The sequence below is a fragment of the Colius striatus genome, chromosome 2, assembly GCF_028858725.1.
Source record: "Colius striatus isolate bColStr4 chromosome 2, bColStr4.1.hap1, whole genome shotgun sequence".
Lineage (NCBI taxonomy): Eukaryota > Metazoa > Chordata > Aves > Coliiformes > Coliidae > Colius > Colius striatus.
The window spans coordinates 37,158,746-37,185,482 of record NC_084760.1 but is presented as its reverse complement, the minus strand read 5'-3'; the positions used below and the strand labels follow the sequence as shown (position 1 = coordinate 37,185,482).

General features: G+C 46.4%; 1 protein-coding gene across 1 annotated transcript; it reads left to right on the top strand.

The window, feature by feature from the left end:
• Positions 1 to 244: 244 nt before the first annotated feature.
• SDC1 (syndecan 1) lies at positions 245 to 26,083 on the top strand. Its single transcript, XM_061989974.1, has 5 exons — positions 245 to 581; positions 21,376 to 21,457; positions 22,484 to 22,977; positions 23,190 to 23,319; positions 23,880 to 26,083. Exons 1-5 carry the CDS (start codon positions 525 to 527, stop codon positions 24,044 to 24,046), a joined length of 930 nt encoding a protein of 309 aa, XP_061845958.1. The 5' UTR covers positions 245 to 524; the 3' UTR covers positions 24,047 to 26,083.
• The last annotated feature ends 654 nt before the right edge of the window (positions 26,084 to 26,737 follow it).

The window sequence follows — 26,737 nt, the reverse complement described above, 5'->3', positions numbered from 1 at the left end:
TTTATTATTAATTATTATTATTTTTAGCGAGAAGGAAGGAAGCTCGGCGGGAGCAATGCCGCTGCTGCAGAGGAAATCTGGGAGGGGAGCGGCAGGGGTGGGGGTGGGTGCCAGGCGATGCCGGTGCCGGTGCGGCGCAGGTACGGCAGCGGCAGGAAGCGGGGGCGGGCGGCGGGGCCGGGCCGGGCCGGGCCGGGGAGCCGAGGGGAGGGGAGGGGAGGCGGAGCCGGACCCGGACGGGGGGTGGCCGTAAGGTGAAGGTTGTTGCAGTGGGTTCATTAAAAGACAGAGTTCAACTCCTCGCTGCCGCAGAGCGTTGTTGGGAGGCTGGTTCGGCGGCTCCTGAAGAGAGGGGGGAAAAAAAAAAAAAAGAAAGAAAAAGGGAAAGGAAAAAACCAAAGAACTAGAAAAGGGAGAAAATCGGCAACTACTTGAAGACTAAGAGGAGCGGGGCAAAAGCGGCGGAGGGGACGGCGGGAAGGAGAAGCAGGCTGCGCGCTGCCGAGGCCTGGCGAGGAGGAAGGATGATAAACGTGGTGTCCGTGTGGCTGGTGGCCCTTTGCTTCCAGGCTGCTGTCCCGGTGAGCCCGCGGCGAGCGGGAGGGAGGGGCGGCGGCGCGGCGCACGTGGGGCGACGGAGACCGGGACCGGGGCGGCGGCGGCGCCGGGCCGGGGCGGGGGGCGGCCGCCGCTCCTGTGAGCTGCCTGGCTCCCCCCTTCCAACAGGTTCTCGCCATAGAGCCGTATTGTGCCGTACTGGGGAGGGGGTTCCAGTGGCCTTTTGTGCTGGCGGCGGGCTCCAGCCCGGGCTGCCCTCGCAAGCTTTAATTTAAACCAGATCCGCTGCGGCCGCTCCCGGCGCGCCGCGGCCCCGCCCCGGTGGCGGTGGGGCGGGCGGTGCTGCCCAGTGACCCCCCACGGGAGCCCCTCGGTGAGCCCAGGGAAGGGGCCAGGGTGGAGGCGGGGGGGGGGGGGGCGGGGAGAATGATGCTCACGTCGTCCCGCCGGCATGGTGCGCCCCGGAGCGGGGTGAGCGTAAGTTTGGGCGAGGGCTCGCATGTGGCCCTTTGTGGTTCGGCTGCGGCCGGGCAGCCCTCCCCCGCGGTCACGGGTGACTTCTGAGACTTCTCCGTGCCGTGCCCCGCACAGCCTGGCTGCGGGGGGAGCCGGGAGCCAGCTGCTCCCGACCGCCTTTGTGCGAGGAGAGCCCGCCCGGAGGGGGGACGCTCGCACGCCGGTTATTTCAGCCCGCTAACAAAACTCCTGCCGACGGGCTCGGCGCACGGACCCTCCGCTCTCCGGAGCCCGCGCTCGGCAGCAGCCCCTGGCGATCCGCCCCGCGGCCCCTCCCGGGCGGCGGCTTGCGGCGTGCCGCTGCCTCCGGCACCCGCCTATGCAGGGCTTCTAAGCACGGGGTCTCGCCGCTTTCTGGGCCGCGGTGCGAGAGTCGCTCCCTCCTCCTCCGAGACCGCGGCCCGCGGCTTCGGCCGCCCCGCCCCGGGGAGCCCCGGCGACCGCCAGGGGTCGCCCGCCCCTCGCGGTGCCGCTCCCCCGTGCCGGGGCCCGTCGCGGCGGCGCCCTTCGGAGCCCCCGGCAACGTGCGGTGGGAGCGGGACAGGACGGGACGGGAGTCCCCGCGGCCTCGGCCGCTCCGGGGAGGGGGAGCTGAGCCCGAGCCGCCGTCCTGTGGCGAGGCGCGCCCGCTGCTGCGTGCCGGCGCGGCCGCTCCCTTGGGTGAGTTGGGAGGAAGAAGCGGAGTGCGAGGATGCGTGTGAGCGGGCAGCACCCCCGGAGCCAAAACTGGGCGTTTTATTTCTCCTTCGAGTTAATTTGAAACCCGTCTGGAGGTGAACTACAGCAGCAGTTCAGTTGAACTGCAGCCCGGCAGGGTCCGAGCTGCTCAGAATACCTCATTTTGGTGCACCCTTCTGTCTGTAGAGCCCACCGGTATGTGTGGCCACACACCTTTCTAGCCCTCGTGGTAGTGAGTAGTTGTAGGTAAAAATGACAGGTGTAGCCAGCCCTGTTTCATGGGGAGAGGGCTCTGCTGATGGCTCCCCAAACGAGCTCTCCACTGAATAAAATGGAAAAACCGCGGTTAATTTGTAGCCTCCCTAGTGTATTTGGATAAAGTTCCCCTATGAGAAATACTTCTTACTAGAAATAAGGACATAAAGAAAATGCTTGTCTGGAGTTTCCCTACACGCAGGCCTGGATGACGCTTCAGATGGAAAGAGGTTCCCTGGGTGACACAGAGGAGCAGAAGTGCTTGGGGCTCTCTGTGGTGGTCACTCAGTGCTGAGGCCATCTCTCTCCTGGTGAGCATGTGGCCTTGTTCCCATGTCGGAATGTCAGTGACACTGCCTTTCCCACCTGTCTGCAATAATTATGCTTTTGCACTGCATGGGAGAGAGCCTCTTGTGTTGGGCACAGAAAGCAGAGTGACCTTGCACGGTCCTTTTCCTGTGGCAGATTGCAGTGCCATGGTTGCATTAGGTTTGCAGTGGAGAGTGTGCCGCTGCTGGCACATCACTTGACCCGTGGCTATTGCCACATGACTTTGAGTCTTCCATGCCTATTGTCGTAAAAGTAATAAGCAGGAACACGAAAGTGGCCAAACAATGGTTGTTTTTTTTGTTTGGGAGGTTCCTCTCTGTCCTAGGGTGATACTTTATTGCTCAAAGCACCTTGTGTGAGAGTAATTGCACTCTCTTGTTACGATAAGGGCACCGATTTCCTTGAAATAAGAAGGCTGATGCATCTTGATGGATTAACCTAGTTATTCCCTCAAATGGAAACTTTTACATGGTGTAACCCTGCCATGAAGCCAGGTGAGCCAGGATGCATAGCCTGCTGCAGGAGGGCAGCTCAGCCTGCGTGGCAAGGGACACTAGAGGTTTGGGTTTTATTTTTCATCCCGTGTAGCCGTGTGCTGGCAGCTAACACAAGCATAACAGAGCAGGCAGGACCTTTTTTCAAGAGTGATGTCATTCCTAGCTGAATGTAAACTAATTAGAAGGAATTAGGTAGTCCATCTTGCTTATTAAACATGTCGGCAGCAAATAGGGAGGAAAAACTTTCTTCTCTAGTGCGTGCAGAGCAGCGTCACACGATTTATCAAGTACTATAAACAGCACTTCTCTGTCTGAGAGCTCGCTCACTCACTCGCTGGTGGCTAGTGGGGACCTCCCAGTGAAATGGTGACTATTGCATCTGGTCTGCTCTGATTAGAGCAGAGTCAAATAAGCTGTGGTCTCTATCATCTAAGGGGGCTCTGGTGCAAGCTTGTTCCAGGTTTGCCTTGGTTTCAAGTGGTTAGAAGAGCTAACATTTTTAATGGTAGCACTCTGAAACTTCTGGAAACCAAACAATCCTCTCTGACAACCCCAGACAAGTCACAGCAAGCGCAAGAAACCTGTAAGCCTTCTAAAATTAAGCTAGTGCACTAACCTGAAATGTGGGCTGCTGTTTTAACAGCAAAATTGGTCCACTTTAAGCATGTGCTTTGCATTGCTAGTGCTTGGAGGTCTCCAGGTGGCCTATATTAGCAGCACTTGGTCCTAACCTTGTTTGAAGTGGCTCCTGTGTCCAAGAACCCCTCTGGACCTGCTTTGGCAAGGGAGTTGGACTAGATGATCTCTAAAGCTCCCTTCCAAACCCCTACCATTCTATGATTAATATATCCGAGAAGGATGTTGCATACTTGTTTGTGTCATGTGACATCTAGAGAGCTGGGGCCTGCTTACAGGGAGGAGGGAGTCTCTTGGGAGAGAGAATATAGGACTTCTTTCCCGAGGAGGTGCTGTCAGTGATGAAATTGCAGTGTGTCAGCAGTGTAGCGTTAGTATTTTCATCTTGGATTGCTCCTACTCTTAGTTAAATCACAGCTGTTAGTTCAGCACTATGGGACAGATGAAGACGGATGCACTTGCAGACATAGGGTACTTCAAATGGCACTAGTTACTGAAATCAATGTTCAGTCGATGTAAAGGCACCTAAATGTAGGTGCCTACATACGTGCTAGGTGCCTAAGCTTTTATTATGGTCATGGCAGTGTAATCAGTGGAGCCAAAGAGAGCAATTATCTGACCAGCCCCTGCATGTCTACCTCAGGGTGAGCTGCTTTACTGGGGTTTTGTGAACTAGATCTCATTTTGCCTATGAGGGGAGTATTGCCACCTTGACTTTAGTGTTTTTATCCGAGAGCTATTTATCTCAAAGCAATAGTCTTTTTATTTGTGAAACTTCTGTGGTAACTCTCTCCATAAACAAACTGGACAGGTGCTGTTTCTGTGCCAAGAGCAAAGCAGTGGGAAACGTCATCTTTCAGCAGGAAGAACAGCTCTTTCCTCTTTGAGTGCCACTGGATGGGTGCCTCCAAACAGCCCTGTAGTCTTGCTCTGCTAAAGGCTGTGAAGAAATTGGGGAGCACAGTTGGGTTCTGTATCGGCATTCTGAAGTGAGAAATATGAGCAGAAACATAAGTGGATGTATTTGGGAGAGGGAGTGGGATTGTTAGCTGTCAAGGAGGTGTTAGAGCATTTTGGTATTTAAAGGCATAGCTTATTTGTGGAATAGAAGCGAGGAACTTTTGTTGCTTCCTAGACTTTGATACAGGTAGTGAACTTGCAGAGTTGCTTTGACCAACAACAGTGCAAGGACTTCTGGTCTCCTTACGAGTACCAAGCGTCAATTTTGTTAACAGGCCTCTGAGTTAGGGTTGACTAGTATAACTTCATTTGAACTGCTGTTCTGCCTGGCTACTGGTAGACCACAGGAATGAGCTTTATCTGGCCTGGCTAGAAACCCAGGGTAGTGCACTTTCCACCGTGGAGATGCTAGTGGAAGAGTTACTGCACCATGAAGACTTACCTCAAGGTGAGATAACATTTGGACCTCCTACAAGCAACTCTTGTGGAGCAACATCTGCTAATGTGGTGGTTTCCCAATCTCTCAGTTTCTCAAGGAGCGCTTGGCTGCAGTTGACGTTCTGGGTCTTGTTGAACCGGCGTGGGTCCAACGGAGTCTGTTAGCTTGGGCTGCTTGCCATGCTTGACTGTAATGTTTGTATCTCACCACATGAGACCAGTCTCACCAGTGAGGCTTGCTTTGCTGGATAGGAACCAGTGTGTTAGTAGGATTTGGATGGAGTTGGTAATAGAACTTCCCATTGAGTCACTAGAGCTGCAGTTGCAGCTGAGTCACAGAGGTGTTGGAAGTCATGGCTTTCCCTGCTGGGCTTCTAGTTTGAAACTCCTTTGGGTATTGATCAGTTAAAGAGCTCTTCCCACTCCACTGCTGTACTCTCTGGCAGAACTATCTTCTCCATAGCCTCAGTTTTTGCAGTAGTTCTCTTCAATGTCCACTCATTTTTGTCTGTTAGTGTTCAGGGCTTTTCTAATAACTGAGAGGTGTTCAGGATTGCTGTTGCAGAATGACTCCTTACTAAATCAAAGGCACTGGTAAAAGATGGACACTACCTGCCAGCCTGCTTATAATGCTCATGGGTATCTTGCCTTTCATGGAGACTCAGTGTTCTCGTCATACTCCAGCCTGTAACTTTTCTGTGCTGCCTGTGTAGTAATGACAATGTCTTGTGTGCCCATGATGGAAACAGAGGCTGACAGTCTTGATTTTTGGCTATAGGCAGTACCAGGCACACACTCCTGCCAACCTGCAAAGTACAGCAACACCTTCTCTGGGTTGCCCTGGCTCCATACCCTGAGTGTACGCCAGCCATAGCTAGAGAGCGGGGGGTTGCTCTTTGTCTGCCTGTGCCACGTGATGAGGAGCTTATTGCCCCTTAAATGGAAGGAAGCTTAAACTTTACTCCAGTTGTAAGGGGATCACGCTGTCTGGGCAGCACTGCAGACCATGACTGTCCTGTGCTGTATGCAGGAAAGCCCTGCTAATTAGAAACTAATGCTGGTGGCAGTATGCATCCTGGTCAGAGCCAGCCAGCAGTCCAGCCCCTTGCATCTAGGGATTACTAGATAAGCAGACTTTATGTTGAAGCCAGAGGTGGTCAGAGGAGAGTGGAAGCAGTCTACCATCAGGAGAGCAAGTGGTGATTAACGTAATGATTTCCAGATGAGAGCTCTTGTGAAGCTCTGTGTCATAGCAATATTGCTCTGGTCCTGTTGGTAGGGAGCCTTTGTGTGTTCCCTGGGAATCAGAGCTGGCAGCCACAGTGATGTAGGAAGAGACTACCTGTCTCTTTTCTGTCCCAAAACAGGAACTTATTGCTGCCTTATTGTATGCTTTGAGACCACTGGAATGGAGAAATACAATCATAGAATGGTAGGGTTGGAAGGGACCTTTAGAAATCATCTAGTCCAACCCCCCTACAAAAGCAGGTCCACCTAGATCAGGTCTAGGAAGGTGTCCAGATGTGTCTTGAAGACATAGGTATCTATATATTTATATATAGGGAGATATCTATCCCTGTCACTTGTTCTTTGTTGACCAGCTCCAAGAAGGATTTGGAAGCTGTATGCCCTGCCTCCAGGATGGTAATTTGGGAGATTTTGTTGCCTGTGTTCTACACAACCATAGGAGGTCAGAGCAGCCTGTGTATCTGCCAAAACATCAACCTCATGTAAGAGCACCTCTGCAGAAGAGAGAACCTGTTATCCCATTGACCAGCTAACAGGTATCTTTAGAGAGAGAGCCCAGGCTTTCTTTTGGTCAAGAAGTTGAAGGGTTAGAGGAGCATAAAAGCCCAAACTAGAGGAACCCCAAAGCTTGCTTGAATTCGTATCCAACACAAACACTAATATATTAGTGATATTTTTCACTCCCTTGCTGTGCTCTGTGCTTACGAAACTGTAACAGAGACTCTCATGCTGGCAGATTTGACGGCCAAATCAGATTTGTCCACCTCAGTGGCTCTTAACAGGGTGTAAGTGGCACCTACGTGCAGTGGAAAGGTGGTAGTGAGGCTTGCATCGAAACTTGCCTAACAGCCTGCAGCTAGACAGCTTTGACTTCTAAATCTCTTTCTGTCCTAACTGAGGAATCATCTAGATTGTGACTACTTTCCCATCAGGGAACAAAGCGCCTAACAAAAGAGGCTGACTCTGGCATGTCTGGGCAGTGGCAAAGGAGTGCTCTGCTATCTTGCGCTCACATCAACTGACTCACGGCCTGGAAGAGGAGAGCTGCTAGCTTAATCCTCCAGCACCAGTGGCTCTGCTCTGAAGCAAGCTTCACTCGCAAAAAGTTCTCAGTCTGCATCTGGAGTAGCACTGAGCTGTGGAATGGTGGTGAGCTTCTTGCTACAGAAGATGGAAGATGCCATTATGAGTAATTAGAAGTGATTCCCGCAGTAGCTGAGCAGTGCTGAATGCTCAGTATGCCTCCATCTCCCCAGTGTGCAGCCAGAGGGGTTAAAAGATCCACCAAACCTTACGTAAAATGAGCTGTGGCCAAATTAAATGCTGGAATCCAAGTCATATCACAAATCTTATGTTCTGACCTAGCCTTTAACATTCCTACCCTTTAACATTCCTATTCCCAAGGGTACTGCTGGGGTACCTTCCCCTGCCTGGTTTTGGGGCACACCAGTTGTCAAGGCTTAACACTGTGCCACAAATCATTCTGATAATTTGATGGTATAGGTCATGTTCCAGTGCTCGGGACGTTCCCTGATGTTGTTTTATTTACCAGTCTTGCTGTAGCCAGTGAGTCTCTGGTAGCAGGCCTGGAATATTATGGAATAGTGAAAACTGCAGTATCCAGTAAAAGAAAGTGAAAGTTTGTAATGGGAATTCATGATTATGTCACTGAAAACTCAGCCTTTTGGGGTGCTTCAGAAGGATGAGCAGCTAGAGCTAGGCAAGAAATCTTGCAGCAACTAGAATTGTTGAGCAAGAAAACTAACTGCAGTTTGTGAGGTGAGTACTACAAACCTGGAACAGGTAATACAGTTCAGTGTAATAGTGATGGTGCCAGTGATTCAGCCTGTGCTTTTGGAATTCAGCCTTTTGTTTGACTTTCTTTACAGAGATACTGTGCTGACTCTACTTGGTAGTCAGTGAGTAGACTTGGAAGAATATTTGTAGATGAAATGTCTTTTAACTTGGTGATGTTTGAACAGTGTCTTACATGTTTGATTTATTACATAGCATCTAGCTAGCCTGATGATAATCCTTGCCAGAGACTTGTCTGAACTCAGGGATGTGTTGTGCTCAGAGTGACTTGGTACAAAAGCACTTCACCTTGCCCTGCAGTTTTTAGTGCTGTTTTATTGACTGGTCATAATGTCTGACAGTCCATCAGAGGTGACATGACTGATTCCTCCTGTCTCTTCACAGTATAGAGTCATTTCAATTGGAAAAGATCTTTAAATCATCAAGTCCATAGACTTGTAAGATGCACAGATGTTGCAATCACAACTTAAGTCTTGCAGTTGCCCATGTGAGGCAGGAGAGCAACTAGACTCCATGAAGGTGGTAGCATCTCTTCCCGAACTCTAACCTCCTCAACTGATTTGGTGATTTCTCTGAAATGACCACAGGGAAGCCAAGTGAACAAGCTGTGTACCTCAAAATGAAGGCAGGAGGTAGCTGAAGCTAGTATTGGTTACAGTGAGTCTTGGATAACAGCTGAGTCAAAGGGAAGCTCTCAGACTTATCCTGCCTTTGCAACAGTCCTTTCTTCAGGGCTCTGTGGTATGATGTGGTACTAAACAGTGCAACTCAGTGACTCTAGGTCAGAGACAATAAGTTTAACCCACTGGGTAGGTGGTCAAGAGATACTCAGCGTTAATCTCTGAAATGAGCAGAACTATGGGTGACTGGAGCAAATTTGCAGCAACACTTTTGTTTTTTAAGACTGTTTCTGATGGGAGGGTTTCATTTGATGCTTCAGCTTTGACATGATACTTCACCACCCTCATGACTCAGCTGAGAAGTACACCAGACAGCTTCCATAAGCTCCGTGTGGTGTTGCATAATTTAACTGTAAAGGGGGCAGTAGTAAGTGACTGCTGTCAGAACTTCATCTTAGATGCTGGATTACCAGTGCTTTTCTAAAACTGCACATAGAGACCATTAGTGTCCTAAGAATAGGCACTGAGAGCTTGATCTCTGCACCATTTTATATTGTCACTTACTGTATGCTTCTGTGACTATAAGCATGAGTATTTCTTAGTGTGTACAGTCTGAACTGTGTCTTATGTTAGAAAAATTCAGTGAAATCTGGTCCAACCTGTACCTAAAGACCATCTGGCCTATTGCTGTTTATTCTGAGGAGACTTGTAGTACTCAGAACACTTACATGCTGCTTTTCTTCATCACCTGCACTCATAAACTCCTTAGATTATGTGGAAGAAAGTGCCTCTTTGGAGAAGACTTTGGTATGGGGGAATTGGGTATTCCTGATCAGAGATGTGGCTCCTGCATCTGGTGGAGATGTTTTAGTCCTTGTGTGCATGGATTAGTTGTAGTGGTGTAACTGCATCTCTGTGGCAAAGATGACTTCTGCATTATAAACAACTCAGACTTAGTCAACACTGTGGATAAAGGAGATGTGGTAGCATGCTTCCATCACAGAATCATAGAATTGTTTTCGTTGGAAAGTATAATTCAGTCCAACCACAAACCTCACACTGACAAGCCCACCACTAAGCCATGCCCCTCAGCACCTCATCTACACGGCTTTTAAATATCTCCAGGGATTCCACCTCCTCCCTGGACAGCCTGTGCCAGTGTCTGACAACCCTCTCAGTGAAGAAGTTCTTCCTAATCTCTAATCTAAACCTCCACTGGTGCAACTTGAGGCCATTTTCTATTTTTATGTTACTTGGGAGAAAAGACTGATCGCCATAATGTAGGGAGAGACTTGATTTCTTCACATCATGCTGTTTTACTTGAAACTGGAAATGATGAGGCGTAGAAGCAAATGCAAAAAGTGCACTTAGTGTGTGTTAGTGTAAGACCTTCTGAGGCACAGGAATTGCCCTGCATGGGATCAAACCCAAAATCTAAAGCTGCTGGCATGGTCCGTGTGAGTCCAGCAACTGGCTGCAGACTGAGACTCACAAGTTGTGTCTTAGCAGGCCAGCAGCTGAGCAGTGTGAGTCCTGCTGTGCAAGGATGGGGTTTCTCAGAACTGGTCAGAGCTCAGCTGTAGGGAGCATGATTAAATCAGAAGGGAGTTGCTGAATGCCAGCTATTGGCTCACTTTGGTGCCCAAGTTTAACTTGCTTCTGCAGCTCCTTTGCAAATACTCAGTCTCCTGTAGCAGACTGGCAAATAACTGCACCGAGGGATCAATCTGTGGGATAGGACTGGTCCTGTCATCTGGTGTGCACATGTGAAGTGGAGATGGAGATAGTGTCTGTTCAAGCTAGGCTTTCTGGATACTTCCCTGATCAGTCAACTCTTCAGTGGAGGAGTGTGCCTGAAAAGGGTTGGTGTAACTGAGAAGCCGAGTACGAGATTTATGATGGAATACAACACTGAAAGGTAACATATATCCAGGATGTGTGTACAGAAAATAGGGGTTGTTAGCAAAAACCCATTTTGCAAATATTGGAGACTTCATCATGACTCATTCCAGAGAAATCATGAAGTCTACAAAAGTGATCAAGAAGGCATTGTCTTGAAATATTGAGTTTCAGACTGATTGTGGTGATATGAAGGACTTGATTTATGTCCTGTAAGGTAAACTGAGCAGATCAGCTAGGAAGCTAAAGAGGCATTTGATAGCAGCAGGCCTTACAGCTGGCAAGTGTTTCTGCTACTGAAGTGTCAGCAAACAGAAAGGAGTTTTTGTTGTCTTGTGCATAGGCAGTTGCTATAGGATACTTCCAGTTGCTATAGAATATATCCTATAAAACCTTGTATGTGGCTGTGCTACTGCAGGAGGAGGAAGAGACAGGGAGGACCTTAGATCCTGTCACATTTCCACTGTAAATTTATGTAACCAATCAGAATACCATGTCAGCCCTTTTGTTGTAACTATTTGTAGGCTTAGGTAGTCTCATTAAGTTTACCAACTAACCTGCTTTAGCTTGAGGATTTAGTACCCCAGGGTTGCAAGTTCATCTTTCTGCTGAGGTTTAAACAACCTCCTAGCTGCTAGGGAGCAGAAGGACTGCCAGTAAATTCTTAGTCTGATGATACTGTAGGGATTTTTATCTGAAACTCGGATTTCACTGACCTAGTGTAGCACTGCAAGCAGTTTACTCAAATTAGAAACATACATATGTATCACTAATAGAGTGAAAATGCTTTTGTGATCCTTCGAAAAGATATTACAGCTTTTGTCTCCTGGCTCCTTGGCATATCTTGCTCTAGGTAATTGCTGGAGTTCAAGGAGAAGAGGGAAACTCCCAGGATGAGGATAATAACCCAGGTCTTCTCCCCGTGTGCCTGGATACTGAAGGCTGTTGCATTAAGTCTTGCCTGATAATAATTCTTGGAGGCAGGAAGCATTCCTGGCTGCATGTTGGCTTCCCTTCCCCAGGTGAAGCAGAACTTTTTCCTCCCCACAATACTGTGTAGCATGGTGATGCATTCACTTCTGACTTCTGGAGGCACATCCGCTCAGCTCAGAACACTTGTGTAGGTATAGTATTGCTTGAAGTAGTTTGCTGATCACACAAAAGCAGGCATGGAGGTAATTTGAAATGAGTAGTAGTTGCACCAGCCAAATTGTGTGGCATTTGCCTCCAGGAAAATGGGCTTCCCTAGGGCCAGAGGCACACACATTTTCCTGAGGCTGTTTAGAAGCATTAGTGATTCACAGTATGCCACCAAGCTAACTTAAAGGTTTGAGATGCCGTAGACCACATCACACTTTCCTGATGCACATCTCTTATTTCTGAGCTGAGGCTTCCTGGGCAGAATGGCTGAAAAGAGCAAGTTGTGCTGCTGTGGGACCAAAGTCCTTGAACTGCCTTTCTTGTGTCCTGAGGTGAGCTGCAGACTTGCATTCTGCTCTGCAGTGATGGCCTTAGCAGGAGGAGAATGTGGGGTTGAGCCTCTCGGCATCCCGGCACATGGCCTGCAGCTGCACAGTGACCACCTTGAACTAACAGGCCCGTGGAGAAGACAGTCTCAAACAGGATGCATGGAGACACCAGCTGCTTCACAGCTCTTCCCTCAGACCCAGCCATGGACTCCATTCATCAGTCTCGGGGCTGTAATGCTAACTGGTGTGCTTTACTGGGAACTGGCTTATTCTTCAGCTTTGTGGGGAATGGAGATGGGTTTTTCCAACCCTTGTATGCTGGCAAGGAGCACTCAGGTGCTCTGAAGCCCACTATTGCACTGGCCGTGAAGTCTTGGTGGTTTTGTACTGAGTTTCATTCCAGTGACAGTCCTCAGTGCTGATCCCATACGACAGGAAGACCAAGAGAGGGGACAAGGGAAGGAATTTGTGCCCAGATGCAAGTGAGTCTGTGTGTTCTTGACAGCAGAGGTCAAGGTGGGGATGAGAGCAGGGACTCATTTTGGTGGGACTGCTGTTGGAAACGTAAGGTCAATGTGTTTATATGTGTGGAAGGGCAATGCTACAAAGTCCGGTCTCCATTTCTGTGTCTGTAACTGCTGATGACTTGTCTAAAGTGAGTTGCTCAACCTCACCTGCCTGAACTCCGCAGCAGGTGCTGGGTTATGCTGTGGTCACCATGCACATTGTAAACTAGCCATGTGGGAGTATGTGGTAGCCAGGAGGCATGTGGCTGTGCTACTGCAGGGGGAGGAAGAGACAGCGAGGACCTTAGATCTTGTCACATTTCATTTCTTCCTCTGTCAGGAGAGTTGTGTATATCTCTGTTGCAGTTACTAGTATGCATAGGTAGTGGATTGTGGGCTACTAGAGTCCTTTGCTGTATGGGTTTCTGTTTCATAAAGATTTTCTGACCTGCAGCATACTGCTCTCTTTTAACCTTAGGGTACTTTGACAGGCAGCCCACCCCAAGCTTTGGCTGAAACTAAACAATTCCTCAGCTCTGCTTTTCTAAACAAGCTGCTGAACTGACTGTTGTTGTAAGACTGAGTCGTCTCTGCTGGTTTGGCTACACTAGAATGTAAGAAATGCTGGTGACTTTATTGTCAGAGGGTTTCAAGACAAGTTAGGTTTGTCTGGTCTAAGCTCACACTGCTCAAGCCACCTGAAATAGATTGAAATTAATTCCCCAGGACGAGCTGGTGCTGTTGGCTGTATGGCTTCATGGAGCTGCATACACTTTGTACAGCTCTTTGAGCTTATACATTGACTGTGGTTTTCTCATGCTATCTGAAGAAAGTAATGCCTGAACTATCAAGTATGTTAAAGAGCTACAGAGGAGGCTCTTTAAAGAAAAGCAGTTACAGCATAAAACTGAACTGGCTGCTTCTTATGAGATTAGCTGCAGGGAAAAGACTTTTTTCATTAGTCTGCATCTTCAAAACACAGGCTGCCTTCAACGTGGGAGACAAAAGGTACCCCACTTGTGGGCATGTGGTGATAAACCCACACCTGCCACTGTACAGTTGAGTAGTTGTTGTGTGCTAGGTCTGGGGATATGTTGAGCTGTCAGTGAGGTTCAGACATTGGCCTGGGCTGTGTTGCTTGGCTGAAAGCAGGCTGCAATGGGTGGCAGCACTGGGTAGTAATGTACTAGTTGTTTAATATATCCTCCAGATGAAAATGCAGGAGCACAAATGCTAACCTACTGCTCTGAACAGACTTCTGTTGGAGCTGGCTGAGGGAGAACTGGGAGGCAGCTCAGCTGTTCTGCATCAGAAGCAATGCTCTTTACTCTCCTAGCAGCATGCACGAAGTGATATGCTGTCATTGATGCTATGTGTAGCATGGCAACAATCTTGCCTGGCTCTGGTTGTCCATAAACCTCCTATACTCCTGCTACTCCTTTGGTCAGCCCTCTGTGCTGAAGGATGTGCAAAACACTAGTAGCCCAGTACTAAATGGCAATCACAGCAGACCTGTAAAGTTCAGGTGGCTTAATACAAAAACATTACTACTGCTTTTCCGAATAAGATATCTATCTAGCCTTTACTTCTGTGTTTAGGAGATTAGGGAGGACTTAAAAGCACTGCTGACAGGCTTAGGAATAAATCTTATGCATCATGAACAAACTAACTCTCTGGAGAAGTGTCCCTACAACCCCTCTCCTTTCTCCTTTTTGTATAAACCTCGTGCAGCCGTTTTGAGTCAGCCTCTGATGAGCATGTTGCCGCAATCTGAGGGTGGTGATGTGCATTTCCGTCAGGGGTGGCAGTGACAGGGTACAGCCGCAGGGCAGGTGAGTGAATGTATATGTGTCAGCACCCCAGGAACCTGGGCTGTCACTTTTTGAATTGCATAAGCAGCCCTGGCTGCCACGCTCAGCCCTGTGCCAACGCAAACACTTGTGCATTCATGCGCCCAGCAGGATCGGGGAACTGGTCCTGCTGGAAAATTCTTTGCATGATATTTTCTCCTCTCTCTTTTTTTTTTTTTTTAATCAGACCAGTTCCTTAATCTTGTTCACCATGAGACTGCACAAACAGCCATGCAGGGGATAGTCCAGGAAGCATGAAGTGACACGCTCTTGTGGGAGGTGGTAGTTTAAAGGGCCTCCCTGCAGAATATGAAGCCCAGCCTAATGGTGACAGGCTGGTTCATTTTCACTCTTGGGATGTGAATTACTATGTTTCAATCCTACTTAATTAAAAAAGTTGCTCTGTCACAGTAAGGAGAGGATATAATGCTGATTGGGCAATAGCATGGTACTTCACCAGGCAAGCCTCTAGTACTGGGACTGTAGCTGTTCTCTGTGTGTGTGTGTAGAGCAGCTGGAGGCTCATCTTTAGCCACTGCAGCTCATTCAAAAGATCAGAGTATACTTCTAACAGCTGTGGCCACAAAACTTGACAGAAAAAGGATATCAAAGATTAGAGGGCAGTGGGCAAAGGTTACAGTCTGGTCTGTTCTGCCCATAGTGGAATAGATCCTAAAAGCTTGATTTTGAGTATGTGTCCGAAGGTGTTTTACTGCCTTGAGAGCTTGAGTGCCAGGAGGTCACTACCGTGTGATAATCAGGTAGCTCATGCTTCAAACAAAAGCAATGGCTGTTGTAGCTAGCACCTTTCTTTCAAAGACAGTCCCCTTCTCAAGTCACTAGCCAAGAATAGAAGGGGAGGCCAGTAAGAACTTGAGAATTTACAGATTTTTGGTTTTTTAATTCATAATGATCTGATAGAGAAGCAGCAAATTGACTGAATTACTTACGTCTTGTTGCAAAAATGGTGCTTGCCTTGCTGGGCAAAACCAGCATCCTTTACTTTCCTCTTGACAGCTGCGTAGCCACTTCCCTGTGGAAGGAGCACCCTGTGAGCCACAAACCAGCCTTGTTCTGGTTGACATAATGATGGATGCAAGGGTGGGAACGCTGAAACTTTTTGGTACACGGCAAAAGCTCACTGAGGGAGGGAGGAGATGACACCATCTGAAACAGGGAGGGCAGATAGTTGTAATGCTTTAAACAGCCTTGACTGGAAGGCTAGCTGGGGGTAAAAGTACTGTTAAAATTTAGGTGATGCAGTCCATGGGCTGCTTGTGGGACAGTTCATAGCTGTCTTTCTGTACTTTGGCCCGTGCTGTTTGTCTGTATTGCTGGCTGTTCTAGGAAGATGACTACTTCACTAACCCGCAGGGTCACCAAGCAGCACTGGTGCTTATCTTGAGCAGTGGAGTAACAGGAGAAACAACTGGAACAGCCATTAGCTGAGGTGGTGCCACGCTGCTACTGATGACTGATGTGGCAGATTTGCAGGCAAGCTTCACTTTCTGACTTGCCACATAAAAGCATTAGTTTTGTTTCAGCTACTCCAGAATTTGTCTGACTGTTAAAATTGAAGGTGTGCATGGTCAACTTAATGCTAACAGTGTATATGCCTGCAGAGAGAGAAGGAGGAGGAAGATAGGTGAGGATGCTGGTAGTTTTGGGGGGGGTTGGCGAGATTTTGGGGTATGTTTTTGGGGGGGTGGGGGCGTTTTTTGGGTTTGGGATTTTTTTTTCCCTTAACCATTTAAGCTGTCTGAAGACCATGAACGTGTGGCACAGGAGTTAATCATGCGTGGGCTAGTAACTGCAGAACATCAAGGTTTAACAAAGCTAGAATTTCTTTCAGTAAGTGCTTTTTGTCTTCCCACACACTAATAGCAAAACTGAGGTTAGAAGCTCTTCAGGTCGCTCTGCCTCAGATAGCATTTCTGGTAGAGGGATTAGCTCTGCGTTTCAATATACGGAAACAGGTAAAAGACCAGCCTCATTGTCTGAGTTCTTTTGGAGCTGTTCAAATCCTTCTGAAAGTATCTCTCTAGATGCTCCAGTGTCATATTAAGTAGGCAGACCAGAGAGTAAATGCTTGACTTGTTCTTGTATGTCTCTCTAAGGAAGAACAAGCTACTGGTTTTGCTTCCCATAAAGTTGCAAGCATCTTGCAGGATGCTCAGGGAGCTGTGTGAGGTGGGAGAGCTCATCACAGCTCATTCATCTTCAGCTAAATAAGAAGGATTTATTGGGATAAACAAATGTGCAAATTTAACAGTTTTATTCAGATAATGGAGGATTTCAAGTGTTTTCAACGGTGCTGTAATGGATTGTAACTAGGATTAATAATCATCCTTAATCTAGTCTGGGGCCTGTGTCAGCTTGTGGCAAAGCCAATGTTTTTGCTTACCTCAAAGAGCAATTGAAAAAAGCTCCTTCCTTATACGTCTACCATGGCTCCAAATTAAAGAAATGTGATTCCTAGTTTGGGCAGAGTGAGATCAGCTAGCAAACTCCATGTTTTGTCCATGTGTTGAGACTGTGACCAAGATGAAGACAGAAGAGTAGTTAGAAATTATGCTTTAAAAAAAAATCTGGAGTATGTCAGACTTCTGGAGCCAATAATATTGCTAATGAGTTGTGAAAGCCTGGTGCATTCTTGATTAAATTGAAGATGCTACTAAGCAGCTTTCTGATTGTCTCAGCAGAACTGAATAACTATTGTTCCACAACAATATAGTGCTCAGCAAGAGCAGAGGCCAGCAGTCTCCCCAGGGTTTGCCCTCAACAGGCTGCTTTGATACTTAGAGAAGGGAGTCTTTCACTGGTTAATGGGAACTGGTTAATGCATATAAAAAATACTGTTAATTTTACCCCTCACATGCAACTGAATTCTGTGATACCAAAAGGAAAGGGCTAGGCAAGTTTTTCTAATCGGTTGTCTGAACTGCTAAAACTGAAACATACTAGCTTGTTAAATGATAAAAAGCAACATGTTTGTTACTTTTAGGTGCAGTATAAAGTTTGGAAGGGTTTTTACTACAATGTGAGGTAACATCAGAGATCCTTCAAGCAATCCACCTGAGTCCAGCTGAACTTCGGTGTGTTCATCCACCTTCTCTGGCATCAATTACAATGTTTAATGGTCCATAAATAGTCTCAGTGGACTGAAAAATAAACTGAATGATGATGGAAGTAATCTCTAAAAGCACATCCACATTAGCTAACTGTATCTAACAGTCTAATACTGAAGTTTTGAGCTGAAATAATGCAAAGTTTTTGGTAGAGTAATCTTGCTTTAAGCTGGAACTTATTTTCATCTCTTTTGTGTGATGGTAGTTCAACCTGTTTTCTGTGCCCCTAATTCTCCTGACTGATCAAAACTTTCTCATTAGTGTAACTCACCTGCAATAAAAGGTCATGGAAAAGCCTTGACCTTGAGGTACTTTCTGACTGAACAACATGGTCTGTCTTCCTGATGCAGACCCAGATTTGTTCAGTCTCTTCCTATGCTATCCTGAGTCAGTGTTTTGTGTTAACCTTGCTGTATCTGAAGTCCTTCAGCAGCAGATGGTTCCAGAAGCATGACCTTTCCGAAGTACTTCTATTTTGCAGTGCCATGAGGAAAGGTTACTTACTACAGAAGCTGTGGTCTATGAAGCAAGAAGTGTAGTCTTTAAATAGCCAAACAGTTATCTAGATTAGGCAAATGTTCCTTAATGGTCGTGTGCCATGAAATTAGGCAACATCATGAAGTTATGTCACTTTGTGGATATTGACTGATGTCCACATGCACATGATCCTATACTGTCACTTGAGCAAAGAAAGCCCCTCTCAGATCCCAACTCAAACTATCTGATCAAAGGGGGATGCTGTAACTCCAGAGGAGCAGCCTGGCTTATGATCCCTCGGGACAACTAAGGCCAATGGCATCCTGGCTTGTATCAGAAATAGTGTGGCCAGCAAGACCAGGACAGTGATTGTCCACCTGTAATTGGCACTGGTGAGGCTGCACTTTGAGTGATGTGTTCAGTTCTGAGCCTCTCTCTACAAGAGGAACATTCAGGTGCTGGAGTGTGTCCAGAGATGGGCAACAGAGCTGATGAAGTGTCTGGAGCACAAGTATGATGAGGGATATGAGGAGCACAACTCTAGAGAGAAGGGGGCAATATCACTCTCTTACAACTGCCTGAAAGGAGGTTGTGATGAGGTGGGGGTTGGTCTCTTCTCCAGAGCAACAGGAAAGAGGAGGAAAGCAAGAGGAAATGGGCTCAAGTTGTCTCAGAGGAGGTTGAGGTTTGAGATCAAGAAGAACATTTTATTGAGGGGGTTGTTAGACTCTGTCACAGGCTGCCCAGGGAGTTGGCAGAGTCACGAGCCCTGGAGATATTTAAAAGATGCATAGATGAAGTGCTGAGGGACATGGTTTAGTGATGGGCTTGGCAGTGGGAGATTAGTGGTTGGACTTGATGATCTTCATGTTCTTTTCCAACCAAAATAATTCTATGATTCTATGATCCCTGCTAAGGATACAGAAATCAAAATAGGATGCAAACAAGTACATGACAAAAGGTATGGAGATGCAGAACATGCAGCAGCATGGGAAGAGGCTAAAAGCTCAGGTGTAAGGGGAAATGTAAGGGTAGGCAGGCTGAACACACTGGATAACAAGAAAAAAGTTTGTCGTGACTATACAAGCCTCATCCACCAGCACCACAAGAGGAAGGGATGCTGTCTCTGTAGTCAAGATCAAGAGTTGCTCTTTTATTTCCTGACAGTCTGTGATCCTTTCAGAAGTGTTGCTGAGGTCTGCAGACCATCAAATCTGTCCAGGTGTTCTTATATGTTACCCATGAAGATTCAGACAGGAGGGGGGGAAGTAAGCTTCAATCCTAGATAAAGGCATATGCTGATATATCTTAAACAGCCTTTTTCTTCCAATAAGAAGCTGGAGAGATTGCTTTTTAAGTGCTTCAAGGTAGAGCCTTCCTGCTGGGAGGACAGTGTACCCTCCCTTTTGCAATGCGTCCCTGTTTTGCAGCCAAAACCAAGCTGAGTGAGCAAACAAAGGTTTGTGCTTGCACAGAAAGGAGGGGGAAAAATGGTCCCAAACACCCCCATCAAACAAAATGGTGCACTTTCCCAAGTCTGACCTCACTTCTGAGCATATTGGAAAGGATGCTCAAGGGAGCAGAATTTGGGAAGCCTGGCAGTTCTTTCCATGTTCTTTACGCACCAACAGTTCATCCTCTTTAATATTTGAAGTGCAGTGAGATTAGCTTGTGTGAGTCACTGACCTTCGACACACGAAGGAAAACATACAGGAAGTACTTATCTGACCTACTTTCTGTGGATGAGTGCAAAAGCACAGTGCAAACATGCAGGGACAAATCTAAAAATCCAAATTACCTCATGACGTGCAGCTAAAACAAGAGACTGAAGGGCAATTTCTTCTTGGAAATTACTCTAGAAATACACTTGCAGAAACTTGAGGAAAAGTGGTTTGGTTGCTTTATGTATTTTTCCCAGTAGAGAGAGAAACTGCTAAAAAGTTTAATCTCTGTGTGAACTTTGTTGGGTTTACTTTAAAAAAGAAAACAAACACAAAAACAAAACCACAAACAAAAAAAACAAAGGTCTATCTAATGACAATGATGAAGATCTTCAGCTTAATTGGGTTGGTGACAGCTTGCATACTTGTCTTCAGAGAGGTTGAATCTAATGGACTAGTTAAATACTTTGGAAACTGGTCATTCTATGCAAATACAGGGAATGGATAAGATATTAAGGATAGAAGATAACTGGATGAATCTGTTGTCTTAAAAGAATGAAAAGGAGATAGTAAATACAGTCATGTAGGTAAAAAAAAAGTGAAAATGAGAGTGCTCAGTTGCTTTGACAGGTCATGCTAGTGCTGGCTAACTTCTTCCTAGTATGAAAATGAGTGTTACGTTAATTTTTAAGAGGCACTGTGTTAATGCAAGCTAGAGAAATACAGTGGGCCTGGTTGCAAAGCTGGCAAGAATTTCTGTTGTTATTCCATCATAAAATGGAATTTTGCACTCCCAATGAAACTGTACATATCTTGGATGATGCGGTGCAATATCTCCTAAACTTGCAGATGAGGCCGTGCTGAAAAAGGATGACAAGGGCATCTTGAAGATGGGGTAGAAGTCCAATTTTTAGCAAATAGGGAAACAAGTTGGATAGGGAAAGATGAAATTCAGAAGCAGAGACTTAGAGGGCTTTGGTTTGAAATCTGAGAAGGGAGAATGACTGGCTACATAATGATAGCCCTGCAGAAATAAACTTGGGACTAGTTGTGGACTGAGAGTCAAGAATATTGTACCAATAAGGAACAGCAAGTGTATGCAGCAGAGGCCAACAAGATGCGTGAAGTAGTCACTCTGCTTCCTTTTTGGATATCAGCTTTTAATGTTGTGTGCCACGACAAACAGATGCAGTAGAACAGGGTTTGACCTTGTATTTCAGCAACAGAACCTCTGTGCTGATTAGTGTATTCGTTGAAGCATAAATGGAGAAAACCAGGGCCATGTTCTCCTGCATGGAAGGCTGGCTTCTGTCTCAGAGCTTAGTCTCAGTGCTACCTGTAGAAAAAGGAAATTTTATTCTGCTTTCAGTTGGTTTCAGATATGTGAAAAATGCTGAAGGGGCTTAAAAAGGCCGAGGAGCCGAACTGTTCCTTTTTGCTTCTTGGAAGTAACACAGTAATTCACAGGTGAAGTAGTTGGTAGGTAGCACAGACGCAGGAGTCAGAACCCGAAGCAGAATGATTGTTGTGTGAGGACCAAGCATTGGCTGCTACCAGGATGCAGCTCTGATTGGATTCCTTGCTTTCTTCTTTCCCAAATCAAGTGCAGCTCAGAGGCAGTGCAGAGAAGCAATGGCAAGACTGACCTGTCCAACACCCTGTAGACTAACCAGAACTACATTTTTTGGGAAGGAGAGATGGAATGAAGAAAGATGAGAAAATGCTATCTGAACAAAGAAAATCTATGTAGCCTTCAGGAGCCTGTTGGAGGACTCAAAGTTACTGTGTTGCTTGTGTAGTATCACTAACATATCTTTTCCCCTTCTCTTTAAAGCAAACTACAAATCTGAACCTTCCTCCTGAAGACCTTGATTCATCTGGTGATGATGACGATGCGTTCTCAGGTTCAGGTGCAGGTGAGTTACTTGCACTTGTACTGTTAGTGCTCAATCCTTCCAGAATGTGGCAATTGAGATCTTGATGAGCATCCAGGCTAAAAGGGGAGGAGGGAGGAATCACACATGCACACCTTGCCCCAGAATGTGAGAGTTGGGAACAGAGAGAGAGCCTAATCTGTTCATCTTGTGTTGCTTCAAATACTAACAATTAGCAGAAAATGAGTAGTAGGAGACTTGAAAGTGAGCAAAAGCAGGTATATTCCACATGACTGTTAATATGAGAAATTGCACGAGGAATCTCATGGAACTGGAGTGATTCTCTATTGATGGGGAAGAGAGACCATATTCTTGCAGGCCTTTGTCTTCTCTTATGGTAGGAGATGCCATTTGAGGGTGTGTAAACCCCAACTGCCAATATACAAATTTTATCAATCATCAGATATGCAAGTTCCCATTGGCCATAATTTTCTAAAAGTGGAATAAAGAGGTTTTAGGATGGGAAAGAAGTCTGTCAAAATGATTACTAAACTGCATGAGACACCTTTGGTGCTCAGTGCTGAAACTGAGGAGAGATGTTACTGAGGAAATGGAAAGCTGAAGCACGGCATCCTGCTTCCTTCCAACCACATTATATTCTGCAGGTATAAGACCCTGAAATCAGGGCTAAATGTGCCAGTGCCTAAAGCTGTCAAGTATATGGGTGGCTGCTCTGAATCCAATAAAAGATATTCGTGGGAGAAGAGTCAGGTAATCATCCAGGGCAACCAGTGTACTGAAGGCAAATGTCCCCCCTGTTGACTCGTCTGCAAACAGACAAGCACTTTTGCCTTGGGAAGAAGATGACTGACAAAGTATTTCTGAGTAGTGCATTGGTCTGTCCTTTCCTTATTCCGTTGAAAAGAATAAGAAATTGCACACTGAACTGCTGTTGGTGCAAAAATTGGCTGTTCAGGTTAGACATCCTCCGCAGACCAGCGTCCTGAAAATGCTGTTAATAAGTCTCTAAATCAGACAAAGATAACATATGTTTGTTTCATTTTGCAGGTCCTCTGACCGACCAGTCTCACACCTGGAAAGTCCCAGAAGAACCCACTAATTCCTCGTTACTGGCAACACCAGTGGATTTCAATGAACAGCCATTTCCTGGGACTGAGAGCCGAACTGAAAAGGAAGGAATATCTCCTTTTGTAACTAGTAAGGTAGTGACAGAGGAGCCGGTTGTAGCATTGAAGGATGAGGTACTCATCATGGGCTCACCTGATGAGAAACCAACAAGTGATGCTGTTACCACAACAGTGAGAAGCCCCACTACTCACTTCCCTTCAATGATTCATGTAACTCCTTCAGAAGCCTTAGACACAGTCCATGAGCTCGAAACTAAAATCCCTAGCTCTGCTGGCCCAGACACCAAAGATGTGCCTCAGCCTCACTCTACTGTCCGTCACGAGGGAGATGTGGCTGCCAACCCCACGACAACAGCTCCAAAGGATGTTGTTCCTACACCTGAGGAGACTCCTGAAGATGGTTCTGGAGACCCGGTGAGGACTAGTAGCTTTGACGCCCTTTCTCGGGAGATGACTTTAGTAGTATGTAGTAGGTTTTGCAGGAAAGGGTGGTAATTTGTCAAAACACTGCATAGTTTTATTAATAAGGTGGAGGCTTTTAGATGAGAAAAAAACAAAACTGTGGAAAGTCTCCGGTAACAGTCATGATGAGAAACATGGATAACCCGCCTTGTATGTCGCAACAGGGAGACTTCATCCTGACGAGAGATGAGGACTCAGTCCCCACCCAGAACTCAGAAGTACCAGCTGACTCCGGGAGGAATGCCAAAGCAGCAGGAGCCTCGGGAATTATGGACAGAAAAGAAGTTCTTGGAGGTACCTGATATTCTGGATTTCTAGATGGTAAAAGCAGACTCGTAGGAGTCTCCCAGGCAGCAGAAACTGGAGTCCTGCAAGTACAGCTCTGAGCCTGAAAGAGCCAGCCTTGTTAGACCTCTGAAATGGGGGTGGTGACTCATGACTCCATGATGCCAAAATCCTACCAGGGGCTAAAATGAATCTGCTAATAGCAAAGCAGCCACTGGTGTCCGGAAATCTGGAATTTTATGTTTAAACCCATTCTTTTGCTCCTCTCAAAAATTGCACTGAAACTGCTGTAATGAAGCCTGGGTCCACTTACTAGAGTTGAACCTGATAGCCTTATCTGCTTTGCAGCTGACGCAGTGAGAGATTTGTTTCTGTAGGTCTGTCTTGTGTAGGTGAGCAGGCTGTGGGTGCTGGCAGAATGAGTGTTTTGGGAGGAGGCAAAAAGGACAAAAGAATTCAGGAAGTCATGATTTTGGGGACTACACAGTAAGGAACAATCTGGAACTTAGAATTCTACTTACATGATCTGATGTGACATTGAGTAATTTGTGGCTTTTCCCCCCTTCTAGGTGTTATTGCTGGAGGACTAGTAGGCTTGGTGTTTGCAGTGTTTCTAGTTGTGTTCATGCTGTACAGAATGAAGAAAAAAGACGAAGGCAGCTATTCACTGGATGAACCAAAACAGTCTAATGGAGGATACCAAAAACCACACAAACAAGAAGAATTCTATGCATAAACACTGATGTTCAGGACAATTCTTATTCCATCTCTCTTGGACTCTTCTCTCCCTGCACGTGGACCTCCTAGTGTGCTTTGCATTAAACTTAAGCCATATGATCGTTGGGTTCTTGGCCCTTACCACTTTGCCATGGAAATTTTATAACTACAAAGTAGATCTGGATTCATTGAACATTCCCTGCTTTCTTGCACAACTTTCTTTGGTTTTTGTTTAACAGAAGTGGGACTGCAAGTTCCTAAACTTACTTTGATTTATCTAAAGACTGCTGGGGCAGGCGATGGGGAGAAGATAAGGGAGCACTGTATGTACAAACCTCTTGGTATTTAGGGAAAGGGCTAGCAGGAATTCTCAGTGCTCACATTCTGTTTAGCAGGGATCCTTCCTATTTAACTCGTAGATGTGTCTTAAGTGTAAGATATGACTGCACTGGGCAGACATGTGGCACACTGCAGTCCTCTAGCTCTTTCTAACTGCCATATTTGGAGCACTTAACGCCCTTGAAACATCAAGCTGAACATGTTTCCTAGTGAAAGGAGATGTGAGGGGCAGGGTAAGCAAATGACTGTCAGTTGGTTTAAAATAATTTGTATTTTGCAAGCATTATCCCATACTTGGAGCCAGCTCCTAAGCAATTGGTGCATACACCAATACAAAACAAACCCCAAAATGAAGCGGAGAGTTTGTTTTTACTAATAGCCTTGGACTGTCCCACTACCCTTTTGCTCTTTCTAGGCTTTGGTAAGAAACAGATTTTTCTAAGCAGTCCTATCGCAGACATTCCTTCTTCTTAGGTGCCGAATCTAGGCTGGACTGTCGTGCTGCAAATGCCTTTGTCCTGTGCTGCTGCGTAGTGGCCGGGTGAGTGATGCTGTATTGTAGCACCTGCCTCCCTGTGCCACTTCCAGGACTTGTCTTGGAATGTCGTCTGCCATCTGTGCCACAGAATACCATGGCACACAGGGGTAGAAGGTAGAAAGCAGCATATCGTGACTTGGCAGCTAAAGATTAGAGAAGCAGAGCATCTGAAAGAAGCCCGATGAAGGCTAAGTGTAGATGGCCTTAGGTATATGCAACGGTTGGCGTGCTCGACTCTCACGACTCTGGAACAGCTCTTCAGAAGCTGTTCCTGCACTTTGGAGAGAAGCCATTCCAGGCATGTCAGGATAGTAAGGGCTGAAGAGCACCTCCTGAGGAAAGTCTGGATGCCTGAAGCTGTTGGCAGTTATGGTGCTGTCAGATGTGAGGCACTGAGGCCTCAGTGAGGGTCTGGAGTTACCCAGAGTATCTCAAATTGACTAAGTGTGGTGTTCTGCACAAGCCTTACTTCTGCTCTGCCTTTGGTTAGCTTCTTGCAAGTTAAGTTGCTCATCGCTCAGTGCAGAAGGTGTGGGGCGGGCAGAGAAGTGTTTACAACCCTTATAAATATTTGTACTGTAGAGCCAGAGGGAGTGATTGGAGACCACTGCAACAGTAACACCCATGTAACTGAAATGAAGTATAGAACACTCCTGAGCTGCTACGCAGCTAAAATTGGTGCCTTGTCTGCAAACCTAAGGAAAAACAAACCACTTCTTGATTCCAAACTCTTCTTTATGCATAAGGAAAACTTGTGCATACTTGTAGCTGCCTGTTGTTAAGTAAAGCTGCAAAGTCCATTATGTCTTTTTTTTTAAACTGAATGAATTTTTATAGGTTAATGCAATGACCAGATGGTGTTAATTTCAGCTGTAATTCTTTGCTTTGTATAGGAATGTAGAAATGTTGTTTGATAGGTTTATCTATGAAAAGGTTCTTGTAAAGCACAGGAAGATAAAAGTGGTAAACTTCAGTTGTACCTCACAACCTTGCTAGGGGGAAAGGAAAAAAAAAACCTGTATATTTTGGTAGTCTAAACTGACAGTTTGTGAAACAAACATGACATTCTGTGTTATTTAAGTGGTACAAATGAAATACGAGTTCTAACAGAAGATGCAACATTTGGTTATCTGTATGCCATGTAAAGGTATACTGCAATAAATGATGTTTTGGCAAGAATGGATGTGAACACTGCTCTGTATCATACTTCAAAAGGTAAACGTGTTTTTTAAGATCACTCATCTTTTTAAGGAAGCTGGATTCCAATTGTGCAGAATTCACACCAAATGTGAATTTTGGTGCTAAACATATGAAGGTTCAGCTCAGAATTTGAAGGATAAGAGTGGCCTGCTTCTCTCTCCCCTGCCCTGGATATCCGGGTTGTGGGTGAACTGCTCTAGGTGGTGGTTTGGGATGTAAACTGGGTGCAGAGGAGACCTGAATGTAATCTCTGTGTCTCCTGCAGAATTTGTGCTGGTTCTGATCAACAGCCAACTGACCATGACCCAGCAGTGTGCCCAGGTGGCCAAGAAGGCCAATGGCATCCTGGCCTGTATCAGAAATAGCGTGGGCAGCAGGACCAGGGCAGTGATTGTCTCTCTGTACTTGGTGCCGGTGAGGCCACACTTTGAATACTGTGTTCAGTTCTGGGCCCCTCACTACAAGAAGGACATTGAGGTGCTGGAGTGTGTCCAGAGATGGGCAACGAAGCTGGTGAAGGGTCTGGAGCACAGGTCTGAATCGAAGCTGCTGAGGGAACTGGAGGTATTTAGTCTGGAGAAAGGAGTCTGAGAGGAGATATGATCACACTCTGCAGCAACCTGAAAGGAGTTT